At 45.7% G+C, this 23,194-nt stretch overlaps 1 protein-coding gene across 1 annotated transcript; it reads right to left on the minus strand.

Annotated features, from left to right (window-relative positions):
• Positions 1 to 253: 253 nt before the first annotated feature.
• On the minus strand, positions 254 to 22,454 carry FAM81B (family with sequence similarity 81 member B). Its single transcript, XM_075079142.1, has 7 exons — positions 22,188 to 22,454; positions 18,358 to 18,476; positions 12,914 to 13,043; positions 9,349 to 9,455; positions 5,600 to 5,735; positions 3,173 to 3,368; positions 254 to 360 (listed from the first exon to the last, which is right to left on the minus strand). The coding sequence occupies exons 1-7, from the start codon at positions 22,452 to 22,454 to the stop codon at positions 254 to 256; spliced, it is 1,062 nt and encodes a 353-aa protein (XP_074935243.1).
• Between the last annotated feature and the right edge of the window lie 740 nt (positions 22,455 to 23,194).

The following is a 23,194-nucleotide window of genomic DNA, read 5'->3' on the forward strand; positions in this document are numbered from 1 at the left end:
TGCAATTGCATTGTGACCTCTTTTTTTGGTGTAAAGCTGGTGTGAAAATGACTGCTGGTGTTACGGAGTTGTTATTTTTGTGGCTGCGCAATACCATAACTAGCAGTAACACCCTACAGGGGCAGAGGGGAACAAAATCAGGTGTGTCTAAAGGCTGCGTCTTTCTGCAACTTGATGCTGCTGCTCACTGGAGAGAGCACCTGCAAGAGCAGACAAGGCTTGCTCATGGTGTTCAGCCTTCCAGGAGGTCACTTCATTGTATCTTTTTCATGTCTCTCTGAATTTTCTTTGCTTCAAGTTTCAGCTTGGTGTTCTGTATTTGTTTGAGCAGCTCCAGAGACTCATGAACAGATTGAAATCCTGGTAGAAGAACACGAACAATTAATTAATAGTGGTGTCTTTCAATACATTAAAAGATTCTTTTTCTTTGCAAAGGTTTCTGACCCATGTTTAATACAGAGCACATTAAAGCTAGTCTATTTCATCATTTTATTGAATACCATGGGCATGCATTAGCAGCTTGGGTTGCAAGCTCTGTGCTTAGGAATCGTATCTTCCAATACGCTGGACAATACCAAGCGTGATTACACATAACTTTAAACCGCAATTGACATCATTTGTGGTGTTGAGTAAAGAAAATACTATGTCTGTCTTTAAAATGAAGGGTATTAGCCTTAATGCATATTGTTCATTCATTAAGCATTGGAGTTTTATGTTTGGTTTGGGTTTTTTAAGGCCACAGTCCTTATTTTGAATCAAAGGCTCTCTGTTCCCATTGGATACTGACGCTGCTGGTCTGCAGCCTGCCTACCAGATAGCCAGGTTGGTGCTGTGCTGTCCCGGAGCTGTGAATTACAGTTATGCTTCATCTGAGGTGGTCGCTGTTCTGTTGTGCGCTTCTGGGAGAGCAGGAGCTCAGCTTCACCGGCTAAGTGTTTGTGCAGTATATGCAGGTGTATAAAAAGAGAGAAATGGGACTGTGCAGGCACACTTTTTTCAAAAAAAAGGAACTACAGAGCACCTGATGCACCTTTTCAGAACCACTGTGCGGTCAAATATTGTCAATAAAGACTCAAAAGGTAGAATCATGAGCTGCTGTTACGTAGCTGCTCCCAGATTGCAGCAACCCTCAGATTACAACGTCATCATCTGAGGAGGCTGGGGGGGTTTAGCCTGGAGAAGAGGAGGCTGAGGGGAGCCCTTCTCGCTCCCTGCAGCTGCCTGAGAGGAGGTTGTAGCAAGATGGGGGTCAGTCTCTCCTCCCTAGTAACAAGCAATAGGACGAGAGGAAATGGCCTCAAGCTGCGCCAGGGGAAGTTTAGGTTGGTCATTAGGAAAAACTTCTTCACCGAAAGGGTTGTCAGGCATCGGAACAGGCTGCCCAGGGAGGTGGTCGAGTCTCCATCCCTGGAGGTACTTAAAAGAAGGGTGGAAATGGTTGAATCTCCATCCCTGGAGGTATTTAAATGAAGGGTAGGCGTGGTGCTTGAGGATATGGTTCAGTGGTGGACTTGGCAGTGATAGGTTAGTGGTTGGACTTGATGGTCTTAAGGGTCTTTTCCAACCTTAACGATTCTATGATTCTCACATTTGTCCAGCGTGTCACATAGGTGTTAACTTGTTAGCAAGCAAGCAGCCTAACAGTGGGTTAAAATTAATTATCTTCCTCTTCTTTTTTTTTCTCAAGTGCATATTGTAACATGGCAGCTGATGACATGTCTTTCTTTTTTTAACTGTTGTTTTATGTCAATTAATTTTGTGACTGTTACAGTCTAGAGAGTGTTCAACCAAATCACTGCATAGTGCTCGGAGTTTTACAGATTCCAGACAGGCCTCTGATCTCCAAGATGCCAATCTGTGCTGAAGCACAGGCAGCTGCCGAGATAGTCTCTAGGCCTCCTCTGTGCCCCTTGCGCTGCTCCACACCTCCTCAGTGGCCTCTTTTCCTGCTTTTCGGGGGTCAGCCCCACCAGAGGACTGCCGTGGGAAAGACCAATCCCCGGACTTGAGTTTGAACACAAGGATGGCCAAAGTTTGGTATAAACAGATCTCTTCTGTCGTTAACTTCTGCAGGCAGGAATTTGCAGTTAAGAACTCTCTCCTTTCAGCACCAGAATCTTTTGCTCTGAAATTTCTGAGCCCCAGCTTTCGGTGAGGTGCTGCCTTGTGCTCACTCAGATGGTCTTTGGAGACAGGCAAGCCTTCCCGTGTCAAGCTGCACAAAGACTTCAGCTAATTTAGAGCTTGGTTTGCCTCAGCCCTGGATCAGGGCTTGTCAGTGGGTTGCAGATAATGAAGGAATTGGAGCTGAAGTGAAGAGCTGGGGTCCTCAGTCACAGACAGCTTTGAAGAAGAGAACCAGATGCTTGAGATTCAAGTGAGAACATGTAAGATGTGAAGCCCTTGTGTAATGAATTTCAGCCATCTGTTCCGTTGGAGAGAGGGCTGAGTGATTTTTTTGGATAACCTGATGTGTCCGCTGTGTTACCGTTACCCGCTGCAAGTGGAGGGAATTGCAATGGATTAGGTTTGAGTGGCACAGGGGAGATTGCGGTGGGCAAAATGTGCTTAGTGCCAGGTGAAGGCCTTTCTAATTGCTGCTGGAAGTTCAACAGCTAGAATCATCTCAGGTTGGCAAAGTCATGCAGGCCCTGTGAGTTACACTGATGTGACTGTCCCCACAGGAGGCAGCTGCCACGTGTCCAGCAGAGGCCTGTGTCAGGGAGCTGCTGCTCATCCAGGTGCCTCTTTCTCCCGCTACTGTTAGTTGAGAATGTGGAGTAAAACACGAAAATCATATAAAACCATCAAACACGGTCTCAGCAGCAGGATCTGTGCAAAAGGGGATGACCTGTACCTCCCAGCGAAGGTTAGCGACCTTGCTAACAGAAGAAATAGGTACTGTAAAAAATCTGGAAAACAGGTTGTGGAATTGCCTTTTAAATGATCTTACCTTGAGACTCGTAGGAAAAGGAAGCTCCCTGTGTGCAAATGTCATGCTGGCTGTTTGCAAAGACAAGCGGGCTAACCCATACACCTCTGTATATGGGGTTTGGGAGAGAAAATTAGTCATCTTAATGTCTTCCTGCCTTTACTGGGAAGTATTTTCTGGAGCAGCAAGTTACTGTAGAAATTTATTTTAAAAATAAATTGCATGAAAGCCCATCCTCACCTGATCTGTATTCGTTTTGGATTTCCTCAAGCTCCTTCCAGATCTGTCTTTCAAATCTGGTGATTCTTGCATGCAGCTTTTTTTCATCTCTTTTCATCTGGTTCAACTGCTTCTCCTGTTTCTGTGGTTTATCCATTTGTTCTAGCTTTAGCGACAGAAGTAAGATCTTTTCTTCTACTCTTTTTTCTGCTCGTTCCTTTAAATACATAACACAGGTAAGACATTTTAAATATGCCCACATTAACCTGCCCCCTGCCACCCACGCATTCAGTCAGTCTTGCTTCCTGATCCCACGCATGACAGCACTGAATAAATGGAGGTGAAGTCTGCTACGCCGGGGGATGTGTCAATCCTCTTCCCTAACCAACCAAATGAACCGCGAAAGAGGGGCTGGGCCAGGAGAAAGGTGCTTTTTAAATTATTATTTTATTTATTTCCTCTTTTTAAGTCCACTGATTTGCTGTCACACTTTGCAACAAGACCAGGAACTCAAAACAACACGTTTCAGGTTGCTTTCACGTGCCCATCTCAAGCCCAAGCGCCCCAGCCTAAGGGGTGCGACGCTGTGGTGTGAACCCAGCTCAGGTGCTGGCGTCAATAAGGAGGCTGAGCCCCGTAAGAGCTGCCTGACTGAGGGATGGCAAGCAGTCCTCTCCCTCTGTTGAGCTGCTGGAGGCAATTCCCCCTCCTCAGAGGGGTGCTCAAACCTGAGCCATGCAGCTGCCCACCCTTCCTTGGTGGTCAAGTTGCACCGAGTCCTCTGGTCAACTCAAAATCTGGTCAAAATCCTCCGACCTTTAGCCCTTGCAGCTTGGGGGTGTCCTGTGGGCCCAAGATAGTGGCTCTGCCTCCCAAGGAAGGTGTCTGCAAACCTGGCAGAGTTGTCTGAGCCTGAACAAAGTTCAGCACAGTGATGGAAACACGCTCTGAGTTTACATGGTGCAGCGCAGGTGGCTGCTGGAGTGCGTAAGCTCCGGGAATACCCACGCTGCTGCTCTGTGCTCCCAGACGGCTCCGGCACCAGCACGTAGCCTGTCGGATCCATCGGCCCTCGGGTCCGTGCAGCCCCTGCCACGTGCCGGATCGTGTGTCCTCTCAGCCCGATGAAAGGACACAAGCAGGACTGCTGCGCTGCCAGGGCCCGCTGCCGAGCCGGGACGAGAGCCCTCCTGGCACAGGTTGAAGCTCGTCTCCAACTGCTTTGTCTCCAGTGTTCACGATGGGGTTTCCTTCAGCTGCCAGGGACTGAGCTGTGCTTCCACTGGGGTGGCACCCAGAGGACCACCAGCTGCTCCGAGCACGGTGCGTGCCTGCCTGTACAGGTGGGCATACATAGAAAACCAGATGCACTCATTCAATCTACCCGAGAGTGTCTTTGAAAGCTTTAACTCCCATTAACACTCTGGTTTTTGGCACAGGCTACTCCCTTTGGGGAAGAGTAGCCACATATATTGGCATGTTTTCTGCAAAATAATCACAAAAACTATTAGCAGAGGAAGAGGATTCAAGCAGTAGCTTTGAGATAGCGGCTGATGCGTCAGAGATGTTTTTACTATCTTCCTGGCTGCACTAAGTGTTGGTTGATTGAGTGCGGGAGATCACCGTCAGGCAGGATACATGGGGGTTGAACCTCAGGAGCGTTTTAGTTCCAAGCAACTTCTGAATCCGGTCTTTGATCAACAACCTTCATCCTGGGGCTAAGACATGGTGATCGTGTGCCGATCGCTTTTGAACTTGGAAGCGGAACGAACTGCACACAGCAAAGGAGGAGAGGCTTTAAAAGCTGTGAGGGAGTTGATTAAAAGGCCTTGGTCCTGTGCCAAGTGCTAACTGCTGCTGTGGAACTGAAACGCGCTGCGTTTCGGTGCACGGACTGCAGGGCGGTGAGGGCTTGTCTGTATTTAAAACCAGGCAGAATTTGCAGAGGCGATCCGTTCCTTTTCTGAGCTTGACCATGAATGAGGCTGGGCAGTGTTGAGTGGTGGCACCAATGCTCACCTTGGGACAGGAAAATGCTGCTGTCGGGTACATCAGGGCGGCGCAGACGTGAAGTGGTGGAATAATATGGGACGGCTCTTTCCTGGGATGCCTGAGCATTGTGGGATCTCCATCCTCAGAAGCCAAAATCACTTGGGTGAGGCTCAAGCCCTGAATTTGCAGTTGGCCCTCTTCAAGTGAGGGGTTGAACCCTGCAACTTCCAGATATCCCTTCCAAAACAAATTAATCTATGATTACATGATTTCCAAAACTCATGATTTTGCTGGCCGTCACCTGAGGCACCCACTTTTGTGTAAGATCTCAGGGTTTGTGTGCATGATTTGGTACCTGCTGGGATGAAGGTGATGGGAGCGGTGCTTCTCGTTCCCGGTGCTGGGAGGGCTGGAGGCCACCCCAGTGCCCCGGGCTGCTCTCCTGGGAAGTCTTACCAGTCTCTCCTTCACCATGTTAAGCAGCTGATGCCTGTGCTGGGCTTGGTCTTCTTCAGACCGTGTCAACTGCGCTTCTGTCCACTTCTGATGGGTCTGCATCTGATTCCTGAAGTCACTTAGAGCACTTGTCAACCTAAAATAATGATTATTTTTTTTTAGTAACAAGACTAAGGTTACTCAGTGTTATGGGGGAGTCTTGAGTCACTTGACTAAATTATCTAAATTACTCTAAATCTCTTCAACAGCTGCCTAGGAAGCCCTGAGCTCCATTATTTTATTAATCCTTACCTTAAGGGTTGTACCTACATGCCAAAATGTGATTTCTGTGGTGTGGTCTACTTCAGAAAAATATCTGAGGGCTGAAAAATGTTAATTTTCCATTCGAATTAACTCTATTTGAAATGGGATGAAGAAACTCCACTATCCCATTAAACATCAACTGCATTGCTGGGCATCAGGGAGAGCAGCAAAATCACTTGTGGTCTGAAAGTGAAGTTCACAGGATAAAAAAAGTTTGTAACTAAAGGTTTACAAACAAAAAGAGAGTGCAGAGCTGCCTTTCAGGCAGCAGTTGGATAGAAATGTGAAAGTCTACCCGAAGGGAATCGAGCAGGCAGGACCCAGAGGAGACAGGGAGCCGCAGGCAAGAGTGGCAATCAAACACTGCTCGCATCAAATCTGCCAAATGTCAAGTTAAGGGGAACTAGATGGTTTAGATTTTAATTTTCTTATGCTGCAACATGTGACTTACAACATGCACCATGACCAGACATGAACTTAGGTCCAAGTTGTAGTCATATACATAAACCTTCATGCTAATGACCTGACTGCAAGTTTCACAAAAAATTTCAGTGTAATTGTATTAACTTCCAAAACGTGCTTGCATACAAGCAATGATCCCTTGAAATTTGTTCGGGCTTCAGTCAGGATAGAACCCAACAGGTAAAGAGCAGGATTTTGTAAGTAGGCAATGCTTATGGCACTTCTAATTTCTAATATCACTTCTCAAAAGGGTGTTTCAGTTAAAGTGGGGTTTATACCGAATGATTGATAACAGCTCTGTATCAGTCTCATGAAGTGATAATTAGCATCAGCAGTCACTGTAAATGTGGTAAAAAAACCCATAATGATAGCAAAATATGTCTCAGCGATATGTTATTGCCGTTGACTATAGACTGTCTTTTCAAGGTCTTCTACATAAGCAGTCAGTAGTCAGCAGGCAATACATAAACAGACCTAACGTCAGTTTACCACTATTACTCATTTTAGTAGTTCCAAGATTTGATTTTTCAAGAATAAAAACTAGTGTTGCAGTTTTCGTTTTCAGCCCTACCATGCACACGTGAACATGCACACAGGGTTTGCTTCCTTGAGCACTGACCTTTGCTCATGAGCAAATAAAATTATGTTGTGAAATTATGCTGATGATATAGACCAGCATCCAACCTGAGCATGGGAAGGGGAGGCATAACGAGCTTTTCTCACAGCCAACAGTGAGCCAGCGGACTGGAATAACAGGAGCCGCCATCCAAACCTTCCGGAAAGGCCGGGTAGGGACGGAGACAGCGCTCTGTCGAAGCCACTGCTGCCTGCCCTGAGGTCATCGCTCATGGTGCAGGATCGTCCTGCCTGAGGATCAGTGAGTGGGCTGCTCATTGCTCGACCCCCACGGCAGGCAGTGACGGGGCTGGTGCCTCTTCAGACAGTTCTTCCGTGCAGTTATTTTCATATATAAATATGAAATGGGATTTCTCCTTTTGTAGCACTAGTGCTTTATTGTAAAATAGGTGCAGAGTGTTCACTTGTCAAATAATTATGTATTTTTAATTAGGCCAAGTTGGGAATGGTTGTTCTTACATGATAAATACTAGAGTTAGTTTTTTTTTCAATTTTGGTGCTGTTGAAATTAATTTGTGTATTTAAGCTGTTTCTGTGGATGACTTTCAAAAAGTTTTGCGGGTTTATACATATATATATGTGTGTGTGTGTGTGTGCGTGTATAAAATAAGGACATTTTCGTCCATGAGGCATAGAACAAAGTTGTCATGGCATTGTTTGTGTTAAGATTACTGAATTTGGGGAATATCATTTTAACAGGTGAAGAAAAATTAACCATGAATGACAGAACTGATGGTCAGCTTTGTTCAAAGACTCAAAACCAAACTTTGAGCAGCTGGCAGCTGGCACCTGACTTTGCTCCGGTTTCTCCAAAGCTGGAAAAGGGGGAAGAAGGAAATATTTAAACCTAAAAATGAATTGAGTTTTCAGTAACAGTACCAGTGTGTACTTTTACAATACGACTGCCAGACTCCAGTCCAAGACGACTGGGTCCCAGAGAGCTGCATGTCATCTGGAGAGGTGACCTGGGGCTTTAAAGCTGATTTAAACATGCCAGTTTTATGGGGAAGCTCCAGTCTGTTCCAGAAGTTAAGTTTTATTTCAGCTCTATAAAAAGAATATGTAAATCTGGTAGGCTTTTAAAGGAGCAATGTAAAAGGAGACAGACCTTCCCCAGAGGGCATGCTATTTTAATTAAATTTTATATTAACTGGAATAAAACCTCAACGTTTAGTAAATAAGTATTTTGGATCTTATGTTAGATACACAATGGCAGCACATCTCAGTGCCTTGAAAGCCACCTCTTTTTGAGACTCCTGTTTCTGATGACATTTCAGTAAGGTCTCATTAACTTGAGAAACTTAGCGTTCACTGCAGTTCAGGTTTTGGGTTTCTTTCTTTTCAGGCATTGTTCCATTTATCCTTCCCTCTTATTCTGGTTTTGTTTCTTGTCCCTTTCACATCGTCTTGATCTCTGTCATTGGCTGCTCACTCTCTCCCTGTTCCTTCTTCCCTTTCCCCAATTTTAATTCATTGCCCACTTTAGCTGTTATTTCCTCATTCACCCCCGCTCCTTTTCCTGTTCTCTTGATGAGAACTTTCTTCTGTTTAAAGTTCTATCCTATTTTTACCTCTGAATACTATTCAGATAAAATCTTAATTAAAATAAATCTTTTTCAAATACTTCGCCATTTTAAGGAGGGGAACTGTTGCCTTTGAAATATCATTACTGCAGGATTATTATAATTAAATTTTAAATTATTTGTGCTGGCTCTTACAGCCAATGCTGGGCTGTTTTGCATTGTTCTGAATATGGATGCCAGATATTTTTGTTCATTGCATCCTTCCCTGGAGCTCCCTCCTCTCTAAAACTCATCAAGATTAAAATGGCTCCCTAGAAGGACAAATATACTGCGTAAGTAAGAAACAAGTAAATCGCAAACCCATGGGCACGTGAGACTGTGCAGCTACTTTAGCCTTGTGCCCACCTTCTTCATCAGCAGCACCCCTGCCCTAGGCAGCTGTCTAAGAAATGGGCAGATGGTGCAAGTGCATAAAGAAAATGCCTTGTTCTGCACATTAACCGAGTCACAAATTAGCCCCAATTATAATGGTAAGTAGCGCCTTTGTATTTGGTGCCTTTCTTTTACTTATGGGAAGTTAATTGGTTTCATACCTTTCTTCTCACAGGGTGGCATTTAACGCCTCATTCTAATAATTAGCCTGCACGACAATATACTTTCATTATGTATTTTCATTATTTTATGGCGTAGATCTTCATTAACCTTCTCTCAGTGTTTTGAATGGATGTTAATTAATGGGCTTGTTTTGCTCTTTCATAGCAACCTGTTCATCACACTAAAGCATTCAGGGTGAATTATCATAATGAAAAACTCTCCATCACCTACTTGAAATCCAGAAGTTGCAATTCGTGTTGTTGATCTCCCTGGACAGTCTTTAAATTCAAGCTGTGATCAGAGTTGGAAGTCTCTATCTTGCCTAATAGCTGCATTACCTAATGAGAATTCAAGACAGAATGCCTTTAAGAGCCAGACTATGAGCACTTACATTTAAATATGCATTATGACTGCAAGCACGGGAGAAAACTGCTGACATCAGGGTACAGCTACACAGAAACCAACTTCCCTCACAAATAATTTCATTCCGTACAGACTGAAGGCTTGAGCTCAGAGACACCGAGGCTGTAAGACCTGCTGAAGTCAAAGTCTTTGTGGATGCAGGCTTCACTGTCACGTGCACGGGTGAGGAATGCCTTTTATATCTGAACAAGGCACCAGGCACTGCTCAAATCTCCCCAGCAGCAGCAAGAACCAAGGGGTAAATCCCTGAAAGCTCACGCGTGTGGCGAAGCGTTGCCTGTCCGACACCTAACGGGATCCCAAGAGCGAAGAGAGGAGAGGCTCGCCTGCAATAGCGGATGCTTCGCTGGCGGCAGCACTAAGGTGGCACCTGGGGGACCCCCTTCAAAGCACCTGCTCCCCACCCTGCATCCAGGCTGGGGTGTGCATCCCCGGGGCTCAGCAGCCCTGCTCTCTCTAGGCCGCAGGACGTCCCGGGCACCCGACGCCCTCCCACGCTTCTTTGGTTGGAGACACCCCCTTCCACAGCATCATTCATTGCTGGGGCGAGGGGAAGAGAGACTGCCTCAGCAGCCTGACCCGCGGGCCTTCAGCTGGCAGGCAGGAGGCAAGACGGACTCACGAGCGAAGCCAAGCACCCCGCGTCCTGCGGGAACGGACACTCGTGCTCTCCCTTTTGGCCCGACTACACTGGGCAGGAAAATCTGGAAACATCTCCTGTGGGAGTGGTTGTCTCAGCCCTCGGGGAGCCTGGCGAGCCAGGGCCCTCCGCTACTGGGCCATCATCTAGAAGCGTCTGTCTCTGCACATCACAATTAGTGTGAAAGTGCGATGCCAAGAGCTCCCAACGCATCAGAGATGCAGCACAGTGGAGCGGCTTGGAAACGCGACGGATGCCCCAGCAACTGCATCCGCTATTTCAAGAGCAGTTGGATGTCTCTGCGCCTCTGGAAGATGGAGAGCGGGTGACTCAGGAGACTGGAATCCACCGTTTCTCACGAGACCTCACCCTCCAGGAGTTTTGCCTGGACATTCCGGGTTACGTTACCTGCTGCTGCAAGTAGGCACTTGATCTCGACAGGCAGTCTGATGTGAGGGGTGAAGGATTCAGCCTGCCTACCCCCAGTTCACAAATTAAAGGAGATGTGAAATCCCAGCAGTTCTTTTCAGACATTTTACACCAGATGAGCAGAAAAAATCCCTGGCAAGGAGAGACCACCTCCTGTTTGGTAGCTGTGCCACACCAACGCCAAAAACGTGCCACTGAAGGCTCATAACTTTCACTTGGTACTTTCTTCCTTTACAACAATTACTTCTTTCCAGAAATAATTTCTTTTCTTCTTTCCTACAATCAGGTGAGAGTAATTTTTTTCCCTTTTCAGCTGAGGAACTTTCTTCTGCATCCTGCTCAATCCCTGCCCTGACTTATTTTACATGATTTTGTGTACAGTTTTTTTGTGACTCTGACACACAAAACTGCTCCATTCCCAGATTCTAGATTAAGAAGAATATTTTTTGCAGGTATTCAAGGAGGCAGATGCCCAACGAGTGTCTTTTAACAGAATGCCATGTAAGGCATCTCCATTTAAGTTCTGTCATGAGTAATTTTTCCTTGGAGAAGAGGACCTAAAATAGGCAAGGAACATGATGATGGGCTCTGTGCCTTGTGCAGCAGAAGATGCAGTCAAAATACAGTAATGAGATTATATTCGATGCCAGAGTGCATTAGAAATTGAATGTCCCACGTCTGCTCAATCCTGGTGGGCCTGGGCAACGTCTAGATTGGAGCACGAGCAGGGAACCATCATGCTGTGGGTTTAGAAAGCTGAATTTTTCCAATACTTGTAAAATATTAATGTTAATGTTCCTAATCCTTCTAGAGGGTCCAAAACTGCTGCTGAGCATAGTGAACCTCTCACAAGGAAAGGCCAGCTGTAAGAAATGATAGGCCAGCTGTTATCCTCTGTTGGCCTACCCACTCCATGGAGAAAAAAACACTCTCACACAAAACACCATTTCCCAAAACATTTTCATTGTTACAGTTTCAAAAGCCTTTGAAATACTACCAAAGTTTATATGGAGCTATATATATGCTGTTAGCTGCCTCCCTGCCACCACCTTAAAACTAAAGAAAACCCAGCAGATTTAGATGGCCTTGTTTAGCTCCAGAATGCCTGCAACCAAAATTTCCAGAGGCACTTGAATATTAACCGTACTGAGAAGCAGAAATGGGTCATTTATGATCTGAGGATCCCCAAATCCTAGAATTTTTTTAAATCTGTTAGTACCTTACAACTATTATAAATGCCACTACCAGATGGAGACTGGTGATGAGTGGTGCCCCTCAGGGATCCATACTGGGTGCAGCACTGTTTAATGTCTTCATCAGTAACACAGACAGTGGGACTGGGTGCACCCTCAGCAACTTTGCAGATGACACCAAGCTGAGCCGTGCAGTTCACACACCAGAAGGACACAATGCCTTCCAGAGGGACCTGGACAGGCTGGAGATGCAGGCCCATGTGAACCTCATGGGGTCCAACAAGGCCAAGAGCAAGGTCCTGCACGCGGGTCGGGGCCACCCCCGGTACCAGCACAGGCTGGGGGATGGGGGGATGGGGGGATGGAGAGCAGCCCTGCGGAGAAGGGCTCGGGGGTGCTGGGGGACGAGAAGCTGGACGTGACCCAGCAGCGTGCGCTCGCAGCCCAGACCCCCAGCCGTGCCCGGGGCTGCATCCCCAGCAGCACGGGCAGCAGGGCGAGGGAGGGGGTCCTGCCCCCCTGCCCCGCTCTGTGAGACCCCCCTGCAGCGCCGCCTCCAGCTCGGGGCTCCTCGGCACGGGACAGACACGGGGCTGCTGGAGCGGGGCCAGAGGGGGCACAGAAATGCTCCGAGGGCTGGAGCCCCCCTGCTGCGAGGCCGGGCTGGGAGAGCTGGGGTTGTGCAGCCTGGGGGAGAGAAGGCTGCGGGGAGACCTTATTGCGGCCTTTGAGTGCTTAAAGGGGGGCTGTGGGAGGGATGGGAGCGACCTTTTTAGCAAGGCCTGCTGTGACAGGACAAGGGGGGATGGTTTCAAACTAAAGGAGGGTAGATTTAGACTGGATATAAGGAGGAAATTTTTTTTACAATGACAGTGGTGAAACCCTGGCCCAGGTTGCCCTGAGAGGAGGTCGATGCCCCATCCCTGGGAACGTCCAAGGCCAGGTTGGATGATTCCACAGTATCGTGGAAAGCTTGCTTTTTAAATTAAAAATCCTGACATATAAATACCGATCAGTCTTTAGTATTGGTCAGCAATTAGGAATAGCAGCTTTATCTATATATACGTAGTCACCACTCACCGTGTATTTCACTGTGGGCTTCTCTACTCACCTTCTTCTCAAAATCACCAACACAATTTTTGAGGGCAGAGTGAAGGCCATAAATTTCTTTATTGGTCTTCTGGGCCTCACGCGTGATCATACTGATGTCTCCCGACAGCTTTGCAATGCTTGCCTCGCATCTGCAGTCAAACCAGAGACAAGAGAGCTTCTGCAGGGGGCTGCTGGAGGGTGGCTGAGGGCAGATGCTGGTCTCGGTGAGCTGCCGCCAGATCAAATCCAGCCCCCTGGGACCACCCCGGTGAGTAGCAAATAGGCAGGGACACCCTGTTGCAGCAACCCTGATGCCCATTCTGGTTTCAGACATTACTGTCCATTAAAAGAGCTGCTGGAAGTGTCGGTGAGGAAGCGGGAGGAAGCCAGAGGCCATGCCCTCAGCTGCAGCAGCGCTGCCCACGGGCTCCTCGTACAGCAAAGCTTCTCGCAGTGCCGCAGGCTCCCGGGGAGCTGCAGGAGGTGTCTGCAGCTCACCCTCCCACACCAAGTCCCCCCTGATTTCCCACTTTCCAATCTCTGTAAATTAAATTAAATTAAATCTAGAGTCCAAACCAAGAGGCTAATCTGCACTGCCAGCACCCCCAGCTTCCGGATGCCTACCAGGAGAGCAGCGCGCTGCTCCCACAACCACCCCAGCCTGCAGATGTTGGGGGAGATCACTTTTAGAGCAAAAAAACCTGTGGTGTTTTGTAAGGAGCATTTGTCGTTTGCTATTTTAACTCTTTCAGTTCCATTCACCAAAATACCTCATCACCTTTTAAATGGACAAGCGAATGATGTCAGGGTGGTGGCATTAACTGAGTAGCCCAGGGATTGAATAGCATTGAACCAGCTGTGCTTTCCAGGTAGAACGAATGACTGTTTCCGCCCTGTCTTTACTCTGTGATATATACACACGCATTGTGTACGTATAGTATATATGTATAAACGTACATATGAAAAAAATATATATTTCAACATAAGAAAGAATACTTTCCTTAGTGTAAATGAAATTATACCTATAAAATTTTAGATGTACTTAACATGAGCAAGCAGATGCAGACATCCCCTTCTCCTGCACGTTGGCCCCCCAGGAGTAACCGCCTGTGCCAGTGCAGGCAATACGTAAGTGTGTGGGAAAATACCTTAAGGCCACAAGGTAGTGCACATTTAATGTAAATAATAGAACAAAAGTTGAGAGAGGAAAACAGCGAAGTTTTAAAATGCCAGAGAAGTTATCCTCCGAAGCACGGCCACCAAATAAAGCTGGTGCTGTTGACAGATAAAGGATCTAAAGAGAAATTTTGACAGTTTAAATAGACCATTTTTTTGTCATCTGATGATGCCTAGATATTGTGATACACCTACAGAGCGTGTAGATCAAGGAAATAATAAAAAAATGTTACTGCAGATAATAGAGGCTTTGTACAAAGACCAGAACTATCATCAAAGGAAATCATTGATTTTGAAAACAACTACAAAATAGCGGAGAAGGCGAACGTGGATCTGGAGAAGGAGGGGGCTGTTCAAGAGCTGGCTGGCGTCACAGCTCCCCCGGCTGCAAACCTAGAAAAGGAGCCGAGAGCCAGCGAGGGGAGGGTGCGGGGGGACCACGGTCCCGGGGGGTCGGGGGCTGCTGGCGCCTGCAGGGCTGGGTGGAACGGCTGGGGTACAGGGGCACAGGCGGGACGAGGCTGATGGCTGGCTGGGCGCACGCGTAGGCCCGCAGAGGCCGGGGTTCACCACTCCCTCAGGAAAATCCCTCCCCGAGACAACAATTGCAAGGCTTTGCAAGAAGTGCACAGTGTGAGAAAGAAGAGGATTAATGGATCTGTAGCAGTAAGACGACATGACTTCAGTTACAAGAGAAACAAACGTTTGTATTCTATACAGATAATACTTAAAAATAGAGGATTTGACAATAGGATCCAAAAACCCAAGCACTAGGCTTGCAGCGTGGGATGAATGCAACTACCTCCGCGTGCCTGTGGAGCCTGGTGGGTCAGAGCTGTGCCTGGGGCCCTGCAGGCATGGCAAGCTTTGCAAAGACCCTCAGCACTGCTGATGTGCCTTAAACCTCTGGGCCTGCTCAGATCTCACTGTCGCTACACATAATGTTGTTGTTATGTGCAAAGTAGTTAAACACATTACTGCCGTTTGGCAGATCGAGTCCTGAAGAGAATGGGGATACCTGGGACCTGCTTAAATCTTGCTCTGGTTTGGTATTTCATGTAGAGGACATTCAGCAGCTTATGGTGAGGTCGTGGCTTTCCAGTCACAGAAAACAGAGGCCAGAAGGTGTGCAAGCAGCAATGCAGGCAGACTGGAGTGGCGTGGAAAGTGTACTCCTATGAGATTTGCATACAAATAATTAAAAAATATAAAGACATAAAAGCGTCTGGTGCTTATATGAAATTATTTAATTATAGACAGGAATATAGCTACCTGCTCTATGTTCAAAGAGCTTTATCCTCCAAAGACAGGGAGGGAACGGTATATATTGCACTGCTTCTCCCGGTGAAGTATTGCATTTTCTGAAGGTTCGAGTAACTTCACAGGAATGCACCAGGGCTTGTGATTGTCTAGTGCTACATTGGGCTCTTTCTCTGAGCAATGAAAAAGTTCACATGAAAAATAAGTAAAACATAACCATCTGTGCAAAGTGCATTGTTTACTCATTTGTGCGTTCAGTTATTCCTTCGTTGGTGAGGCTGAAGAGAATTAATTAATATTTATCAGAACTGTGGGGTTTTTTACAGTTGATTACCTAATCCTTATTACTGTAATACATATTCCCATGCCCGAAGGAATTCTTGTAAGAGTTAGTCTACAAATAATATATATAGTTAACTCAGTGGGAATGCCACTATAGCTGAGATGCTGAAGGCTGTTTTTTTTAAAGATCATTGCTATTTGACACATAAATGTTTACACAGTGTAGAAATGTAGTCATAAGGTTCAAGAATTAATGGACAACCACCTCAGTAGTTGGCAAAATGTCTTCACTTGTTTTTCAGGGAAAGATAAAGAATAGACACAATTTGAATTACAAGAGCTAATCCACATTAATCCTTTACACATGGTAGAATACAGGAGGATGAATCATCTGCTGTGAGAAAGAGCAGTGGCTCCATTTCAGGTTCATTTCATCCTAGATAGTCTTGGATTAAGCTTAGGCTACAAATCAAGAGGAAAACTGTCATTGCAAGTTTGCATTTGGAAGATTTCTATTAATTCAATAAATGTAAATTATATGAACACGTGCATTCGTCTCCTGCCACTCTGGGCTCTTTTTAATAGACACAGAAATTTTAAATCCTGAAACTCAAGGTCAAAGAAATGTGAAAAATTGAAATATTAATCATCAGTATGATGGCAGTCCTCTGTCAGTTCTGGCTCGCTCCTCAACCACGATGCTGGGGGTAGGTACGCAGTTAAGGCTTAGCATTTCCGGAGGGGAACTTCCGCAGCAAGGAAAAACAAAGTGCTGGTGATTCATGAATCACATAAAACTATACTATGCTTTAGCTTAATGGTAATCTTTTGCATAAAACTACATTATAGTACTGCTGTTGAAATGCCAGCTCTGACTCTGCTCACCAGTGTTTTTGGATGAAGCTAGAAAACATGCTGTTTTCTTCTCTTTCGCCTTAAAAATAAATGGGGTCTAAGGACTCAGTTTCCAACATCGTAAAACGCTGGTTTTTGGTGCCCTCGTGATAGTTTTTATGTGTAACAGCATATGTGTTCTTTGGGATCCTCCCTTCCACCCATTGGCAAAGGCCAACTAACCACCCAAAAAATAGAGGATGAGGAAGAAGGACCTCACAGGAGGTGGTGTGGACCTCCACGAGTGCTCAACCTCTTGTCTCTTCTGGCTGTTTTTGTTTTTCTTTACACAAAAAGAGTTGGATTGGTCATTTTTTCCTCCCATAATTACCCTCTTTTCTCGTTTTTCCCAAGTGCTTTTTCTTTCCTTTGCTGCAGGCAAATTCTGCACAGAAGATGGGAGCAAGCCCTGATGCAGCTGATGAAGGGAAGCATCACACATAGGAAAGCACTGGGGAAAGAGGAGTGAGACGCTTCCCCCATCAAATGTTATGGCTTTGCTTACAGCGTATTGTCTAGAGAGTCTGCCGACCCGAATTGGAAAGCATCAGGAGGCTCTTGCAGGATCACCTCCTACTTTGTTCCAATGCTAATCAGCCATGAGGTTAAAAAAAACCCATCTTTTTCCTGCCAACTTTGAATGTGTTGGCTTCAGCTTCTCATTTTGGATTCTTGGGTCTCTCTGCAGTCGTCTGGAGTCCTTCGTTACCCTGTGATTTTTCTCCTTTCTCTCCTGGTAGTTATACATGGAAATGAAGATAGCTCAGGATTTTTTTTCTATAAGCTATATATAGACGTATACTTTCCCAGCCAGAAATTTTCCTCATCCCACCATCACATTCCTGGCTCTTCTTTACACCATATCAAGGGTTTAATTTCAGAAAGGGGACTCTGGGCTCGGTACAGTATTCTGGTATCGATCTCTGCCATACATAGAGCTAAAATAACCTCCCTATTTACGGGTCCTCTGCTTCTCTTGTCTGAGGCCATACTCATGGCATTTCTGATGCTGCATCTTTGTAAGAGCTCACAGTCAGTTATTTACCTGCCGTATTCCCCAAACTTTTCAGGGGGTACTCAGTAGTGGAACAGTCTTTTGTTGGGTTTATAAAATTCATTTTTTTTTTCTCCATCAGCCCACATTGCCAATATCCCTGGTTATTCTCAGTTACCACCTTGTTCTCATTGACCAATTTCTGTGCTATGCACAAATGTCAATAGCAGCATTTTATATGAAAACATATGACTGGCCTCTGAGGAAAAGAAAAAAATCAGAAACACGCCAGTTCAGGGAGATTTCTTCCGTAATTATTGCTTTTTCTGATATATCAGTTCAGACAGTTCTTAATCTATCAGCTCTCTTGATATTACATAGCACAGTTTCACTTTGTCTGTCTTTTAATCATAATATTTTGCGTTGCTAAGGGCCCCACAGAAGTCCACCTGTGTTACATGTACATGTAATTACTTGTAGCAATGAAAACTTATAATCTCACCAAAAGAAGAAAAGTTTGCTCAGCAAGGCGTACTTTCCAAGAAAGGAAGTAAAGATCTTATTGAAACAACAGGAGAGTTTAAGTAGGAGGAAATAATCACTTCAGCTGAAGTCTAGCCAGGCTGGAGAAGAAAAAATTCTTTGAAACGTTAAGTGTACGATGAAGAATGAGACAGGAAAATACAGTTATTTTTCCCTGGCTTGACAATTTTTCTAACGTGGAGAGTGCGAAGCACAGATCTGGCACTAAAATGGAGATATAAAATGAGCGCAAAGTACATTCATGCCCACTCTGAATCTGCTCCGCACAAATGGACTAGCAGAGATGAAAATGAGGACCATCGTGCATTCCTTACCTTGCCACTCTTCCACGCAGGTCTCCAAGACCCTGGATGTATTTACGATCCAGACTTTGAACAGCGAAATTAGTTTCTACCGCGGCACCGTCCCTTGTTCTTATTTGCCTCTCCAAAACCTGTAAATTCAAGAAAATCAATGCACTTTTGGTTTTCTGCTTTGGTTTTTTTTTTTTTGGTTGGTTGTTTTTTTTGTTTTGGTTTTTTGTATTTGTTAGTTTCAGGGATTTTTTATTTTTTTAAATTATTATTTCAAAATAGGGTTCAAAGCACCATTTATGGCAATAGGTCAAAAAGCTTGTTTTTCTTTCCTGGGGAAATTAACGGCGTATTTTCCTTTCAAAAATCTATATCTGCATAAACAATATGTCCATTTTTCCCTTAAAAATGTGCTTTATGTTGAAAAGTCTAGCAGGCAAAAATTAGGAAATGTAAAAATTGGGAAATAAATTATATTGCGTGTGTCCCCCCCCCAACATCTGCAATAGAGTGCAGCTGATAATAAATACACTGGGGTTTTTTAAGTCAGGCACCTTTCACCAGGGGGTACCAGGTTCCTAGGAGGGAGGCAATATCTAAGCTGAGTGTTTTGCAGCAGCCTGAGGGCTTTGCAGCAAGGCTTTGCAGGGTGGACAAGGCAGAGCAGCAATGGGCACAGGATCTCTGCCCCGAGACCAGCCTGCCCACGCTGCAAGGGTGTGACTGCTCGTGTCCGAGCTAATGCACCACGCTTGGCACGTATGAAAACACGTCCCTAACACATGCAGTCCTGCACAGAGCAGGTTTTGGCTCCACCGAAGGCATGGACCGGCTGCTAAAGCACATTACAGATATACCCACCCAGCCCCGAATGTGGATACGGGTCCGTATAAGCAGCTTTTTAATGTCTCGTTTTACCCTTATTGGTCAGTGTGTGGCCTCATTTCTGATTTATTGCACAGTATTAAAAGTCTGATCTAAAGATGGAAGGAGTAACCGCCCTGCAGGCTCTTCTGAAGTGGCTCATCTTGATGGAATCTGAATGTGTCAAAAGCATTAATTTTAGGAAGCCCTTATGCAGCTACCGTGGCCTTTTACAGATATGGTGTGGAGAGGGGGAATGATTTCTAAAATCTCACGGTTTTACTTCTCAGGTAGAAAGAAGAGGCCTGGGGCTGATAGTTCAGCGTAATTTAGCACTACACGGCGCTTCTGGTCAAATCACAGCTTTTACCCTTTTTAATGCAAATATCGTATTTGTGCAAAAATAGAGTGGCTTTTATTGGCCTTTTAGCTGAAATGTTCCCCACTGAGCAATATTTTTTTAAAAAAAATATATATAGGAAAGGCCAAATATCAAGGAAAATTTCAACTGCAAATACTTTCAGTTTGGCAAAACTGTTGCAGATGGGTTTGCCCATCCCACGGGTCACGGAGGCTGTGGGAGGGCACGGGGACAGTCCGGCTGGGTGTCAGCAGGGCTGTGCCGGTGCCCCGAGCTCATGTGGCTGGACACAGCGTCAGACCCTCTTCCCCTGTGGCCGTGCCCCTGCAAGCAGCGCCAGGGCAAATGTTTCCCTGTGGGCTGCAAGAGGGGAAGGCGCAGTGGCACATGCAAATACCCCTATCACCGCTGTCCCACTTCTCCAGCAAAAGGAGACAGCGTCTGTTAAAAGTGGGGCACTGGTGAGTCGGGAAAGCAACAATAATTGTGGTGTAAAACTTAAGTCAAATCTGTCATCTATGCAGTTATTCCTGAATAATCGAGGCTCCCCTGCACGCAGAGTACAGATAACTGAAATACGGAGCCAGGACCGGGTATTCCTGTTTTTGTTTTGCATCAGAAAATAATGTTCTCAAAGGGTTTAATGTACTGCACAACTCAAGTGTATTTTTGGCAGTGTATTTGGCAACACAAGTCCGATGCCACAAGCCCGCGACGGTGGAGGCACAGAGTGGGATCATTGCTCCCTCGCCAGCAAATGCAGCGTGAGACGCTCGTTCATTAGGATGGAAAGCAGCAGCCTCCTGCTTATCAAGGGAAATCGATATTCCCCCTCTCCAGCTAGTTCCCTGGGCTGCTCACCAACCCTGGGCAAGAGAGAGCCACATGCACGACATCGTGCCTGTGACTGATGGTGACCCCTTAGTCTGCGTGCAACCCCTCAACGGAGACGTCGTTATGGTTGTCATCAGAGGTGATGCCAGGCACGGCTCCCCTCTGCCCCTAGGGTTTTAGCATTGATGCTTTCCTCTTGCAATTTGCAATCCTCTCCTGGGATTGTCAAAGATATCTGTGAAGGGTCTGGTCATTTTCCACCTGGCGCTAATTGCTTTAACATCCCCAATGCAGCAGCAGCCAGGGTGTTTTTTCTGGCTCTGACAGAGGGTTGTGTTCACTTGGGCTCAGCTTCATTCCTGGTGGCAACTGCACGCCAGCATCTTCCCCAAAGCAGGCTTTTTTGGAGGATATTCTTCCTGCTTTGGGGAAGATCTGGAGTGTGAGTGAGTCACATTTCCTGGCGGATCCTTTTTTTTTTTTTAAAAAAAGAAAAGCTTGAGAAATCGACATTGCTCAGTCACTGTCATTTGCTGTGTATTTGCTGTGTGCCAGGAGCAATTCTCCAAACCTCCACAAATTCTGTAGTGGTTTTGGTTGACAGGTCTCACTGCGCTGTTTTCTGTGCTGTCAGTGCTCTACCCTTATCGAATCCTCACAACCAAAATACAGGAAGCAAGCACGCACCTGAGATTAGGACCTAGAGAAGAGTAATTTACATCCAAGGGAAAAGATTGGATTTAGATGCTAACAGCATCTTAGTTATTCTTCTAGCAAAACAGTCCTATGCATACCTGGTCCAGAGGAATTGGATGATCTAAAAGAAGTAAGTCATTTTATAGCATTTCTTATCACCATAGTATCAAAATCTTGAAGATAAAATCAGTGTGAAATGAGCACAGACCCTAGTTTTAATTCAGTTTGATTTCAGGTGAGCCATGATTGCACACTTCTTAAGATAAATGTACAGAAGATCAAATATTCCTCCAAGTACATGAAAAATAAGATGTATGGTGAATTTGGTGGCATTTGTAAGACTTCTAACACTTTAAAGAACAAAACAAATCTCTGGAGGATTCTGTTTAATGATATTTTTGTATTTTACACCTTGTGCAAAAAGAAAAGCCAAATGGTGTTGGTAAATTTCACATATAAATTTGACAAATAGCAGCAAATAAGTCAATGTTTTTATCCAGAATAAGGGCATCACATGCATTTCCAACGCAGAACCATCAGTCAGTTTAAATGAAATGTGAACCTGATCCTCCATTTCGGTCTGCAGTGAGCTTTGTGAAGAGTTTCAGCAATATTTGATTGTGTTTGCATGCAGAAGTTATGTAAAGCAGTAGACCAGCTGCATTAGGAAAACTAAGAAACTTGAGGAACTAAGAATCAAGAACTACAACTAAGAAACCCAAACTTGATTCTGGATGATTTATGTTAGATGAAAATACAGTTTACACCTTATTTCCCTTGAGCTCAATCTCCCTCCCTCCGACAAAACTGAAAGCAAACAGAATCTGAGCCTTTGAATTAAAACCACCCCAAGGCTCATTAATCTGCTTTTAATTTCATTTTACTTTCCTTTTTTTCACTTTACTTTCCCTAGTTCCCTTCTTTCTGTTTTCACAAGTAACTGCAAGTGCCACTATACAAGAAAAATCAGAATTTAACTAAAACACAGTGGTCATGTTGAGTACTTTTCTGCCCCTGAAGCCAATATTACTGCTGAGCAGACCACAGTGTAGAGCTGCACCACTAAAGCAGGGAAAGGCGCCTCGGCACGTGTTACCTCAATGTCCTGGCTGAGCTTTTTAACGATGCTCGTAATGGTCTGGATGTGGTTTTCCAGCAGCTGCTGGGCAGCAGTTGCTCCGTGCTGAAAACCTTTGCTTCCCTGGAGGTAGGAGAGGACGTCGTCTTTGATTCGGAAAGCCTGATGGAGGAGGAAAGCCGTAGTCCTCTCCTGGGTGGATAACCTCTCTTCCAGAAGGCGAGCCCTGACCCCAGGGCAAGGAGGAGGGGAAGGGTCTCTCCTGTGAACACCAAAAACTCTCATGTCACGCCGGTCAAGGCACGCAAGCCAAGGGACGCGAGTGTTGGTCGTCTCCTGCCCACAGTGGGACCAGTCTCAGCCCCGGCTGTCCAAATTGCATGTTGTTCCAGGGGCTTTGATGCTCCCGTGCATCGTTTATGCACCCCTGCAATGCCACTAGTAGCAACAACGTCTCAACACAGGGCTAGCTTTGGCATCGGCCCCATTAATGGCCTCGGTGACGTAAATGGCATTTTTGCAGCTATTAGGCAAAACCCATACAGTTTAAGGACCTGGACCGATTTTTCAGAGGCTTCAAGGTACTTCTGTAATACACCATCATTGCAGTCCTCATTTTAGCCTCTTCCTATTTCATTTTAAATAAGGGCAAAACCAAACACAGCCAGTGACCGTCTTTGGAGAGACCCCGGCGGATACGGCGATGCTCGTGCAGAGCATCCCCAGGAACACACCCTGGCTGAGAGCAGCCAGAAGGAGAGCTCGAGCCAAGTACATCCATGCTTGTGTTTGGTTTTCCCTTGTATTATTTACACCTACCTAATGGAAACAAGCCTGAAAACCTAATGGTTTTCTTTCAGCTACCCACTCCCCATCCGCCTGCTGAAACGCAGGGGAATGAGCCAGGGGCTCAAATACGATCAGTGAAACAGCGTATAAATATAGAAGAGAGGAAGGATGTTGCAAGGAACTGGCAGGTACAAAATGAAGCTCAATTTAGATAGGCACAATCTGGACTGTGATGG

The sequence above is a fragment of the Phalacrocorax aristotelis genome, chromosome Z, assembly GCF_949628215.1.
Source record: "Phalacrocorax aristotelis chromosome Z, bGulAri2.1, whole genome shotgun sequence".
In the NCBI taxonomy this organism is placed as follows: Eukaryota; Metazoa; Chordata; class Aves; order Suliformes; family Phalacrocoracidae; genus Phalacrocorax; species Phalacrocorax aristotelis.